The 2670-nt window shown below is 52.8% G+C and overlaps 1 protein-coding gene across 1 annotated transcript in view; it reads right to left on the reverse strand.

Moving 5' to 3' along the window:
• The window catches only part of RIN3 (Ras and Rab interactor 3), a 131882-nt gene that overhangs the window by 91843 nt on the left and 37369 nt on the right, over positions 1 to 2670 (reverse strand). Inside the window, exon 2 of the mRNA XM_019632925.1 lies at positions 1124 to 1331. Coding sequence (XP_019488470.1) covers positions 1124 to 1331 — 208 coding nt within the window. The remainder of the gene's footprint in view (positions 1 to 1123; positions 1332 to 2670) is intronic.

Here is a 2670-nt window from a genome sequence, read left to right on the forward strand (position 1 = left end):
TTCAGAAGAAGCTTGACTGCTGTTCTAGAAGCCCCAGGTTTGAGTCCAGGCTGTGTGATCTCTGGCCAGTTACTTTACCTCTCTGGGCTTCAGTTTAAGCATTTCTAAAAAAACAATATTAGTCCTTACCTAATCGGGTTACTGTGAAAATTCAATGAGATGTTTGTCAAGTGCCCAGTAAATGTTAACTATTATTTTTCTAGTTGAAATTCTTCTTTTCCTCTTCTTGCTATAATTCTCCTACTTTGTAGCCTTGGTTTTAGGATCCAGCACATTTAATTAGAGTGACTGAGGCACATGTCTGTGTGTTGCACTCGGCTTATACCCAAGATAACATCTGACCCCAGAGGTAACCCACAAATTCAAGTGCCAGTGAACCACATGGTTTGACATGAAAAAAAGACATCAATTTTTGGGGCACAGAAACACACTGCTTGGAGGATCCCTTTTACACCGTGACCCCAACTAGTGCTGGCAAAAAGACAAGTAAGAACTGGGGTTGTCCCAGAATCCTTATAATGACCAGTGACCTAGAGGCCGACCTTGGCTGCTCAGACTAAACCACCAGAGGCTCTGAAGATACTGCTTTCCAGGAGCTGTGTCACTCTTTCATGTTCTCCTTTCTCCCTGGGTGGGCCAGTGCAGAAGTAATAAAGGCTTGTGCAGGGCCCCTAAGTGGTGACTTGGGGGCCACAGGGATGTGAGGGTGGGAGAGGGACCTCTAAGTGCCAAAGGCTGCAGCAAGGTCAGGAAGTTAGAGAGGAGCAGCTAAGGCTGGGGGTGGTCTGGGCCTTGCTTGGGGCCACAGGAGCAGTGGAGCCCTGAAGGGACAGGGTGACACGGACACCTGCTCTGACTGGGTCAAAGAAGGGTAATGAGGCCAGGCAGCTGTCCTCTCTAATCCCTGCATCCCTGCTGACTTTGGGCCTTGGGCTCTGGATGCTCACTTGTGACTGCAAAGTGCCCATGCCCATGATGGAGCTCAGGGCTGGGCTGTCGGGCTCAAGCGGGATGGCACAGGTGGGGACGCCTGGAGCCAGCACCGTGTCTGGNCTCCCACCCCCAGCAGCTCCTGGCAGCTGTACCCGCCCGCCGGCCACGTGATGGAGAGCCCCTGACTCACCCCGGCCGCCTCCCGGTGCAGGATCCTGGCCGCCTCCACCTGGCCCAGGCCCAGCTGCAGCCACACCGGGCACGTTTTGACGAGCTTCTCCAGGACACTGATGCCCCGCCGAGAAAGGCAGTTCTTCGGGGAGCCCGGCAGACAAGGCGCCAGGCCATCTTCCTCCTCCTCGTCCTCTCCCTCTCTTTTGTCAATGTCTGGAATCGGACTGAAAACAGAATCAAATGATCAGCCCACCCTGCAGCCCCACAGAGAGGGGTTTATATGTCTGTACCTGTGTGGCTACCACCCACATCAAGCTAGACAGCAGTGCTGTCCAGTGCTTCAAATGGGCTGTCTGAATTCAGGCATGCTGTAAGTGTCATAATACACACACGGAGTTTCAAATGCAAAGACTTGGTATGAAAAAAGAGACTGTGAAATAGCTCATTAGTAGTATGTTACACTTGAGTCCATGTTGAAATGGTAATAGTTTGGATATATTGGGTTAAATAAAACAGTATTGAAATTAATTTCACCTGTTTCTTTTTTTTATGTGGCTACTGCACATGTGGCTTGGGTTACATTTCTATTAGATGCACTGCCACAGACGTTTCCAGAAGACCCCCTTGCGCCCCCTCCCAGTCAACACTCCCTGTCCCCCCCCCCCCAGGATGAGGATGTAACAGGTCAGGGTGGGGAGCTAGCTGTGTGGTCTGTTTTCATTCTACCCGAGGAACTAAATCTCTCAGGGTGAAAACCTTCATCAGACAAGGTGGTATTTGTAAGGCCAGACTATGTGGCTGGTGTCTTCGTTCTGCCCTGTGTCCCTGTCATGTTGCCCCGGACACCAGTGATCACAGTTGGCGTTTGCCGTAAGGAGCTGCCCGGGGAAGGGATGAGCCAGGATGAGTCCTGTTAGCGGCACAGAAAGGCGGAACCCCCTCCTGGGGCTGAGGGGAGGCTGGGGCGCGCTGGGTGAAGCCGGTCCAGCAGAGCTGTGTGTGGTTGTTAAGCAGCTGGTTTTGCAGGGATGTGCTGTGATGCGGGGTATGTCAACGTCAGTCACTAAAATTCTTCCTCTGACACCCCCCACTCCCAAATCCTCCAAGAAGCCCTCTCTCCCATGGAAGCTGTGTGTGCACACGAGTACTCATGGGTACTCTGGGTCCACACACAAGACTGTGCCAGGTTACCATGACAACAGGAGTGTCCCAGGCAGTTGCAGGCACCGTGGGGCTGGAAGGGGCAGTACGGCAGCCCTGTGGATGTCCACAGGCTGTGGAATTGGGGCCCAGTGGGTGTCATTTGGAGCTCAAGGCTGGGGCAACCCAGCTGATGCTGATATAACCGCTCCCTAGGCCCTGAAGTGTGGTCGCTGCATCTCCTCTGGGAAAGAAGTTAAACGGGTGGAGGCCAACATTGCTCAGAAAACAAGCACTCTGGGGCCCATCAGGTTCCTTTAACTTCCCTTGAAAACCAAAAATATCTTCTGGCACCAAAAGGCTTTATCATCCTCCTCAAATCTCCTGGCTTGGCCTGGGGCCGCCCTCAGAGGCCAATTAGGG

This window comes from Hipposideros armiger, unplaced genomic scaffold (assembly GCF_001890085.2).
Source record: "Hipposideros armiger isolate ML-2016 unplaced genomic scaffold, ASM189008v1 scaffold_1195, whole genome shotgun sequence".
NCBI classification, from domain to species: domain Eukaryota; kingdom Metazoa; phylum Chordata; class Mammalia; order Chiroptera; family Hipposideridae; genus Hipposideros; species Hipposideros armiger.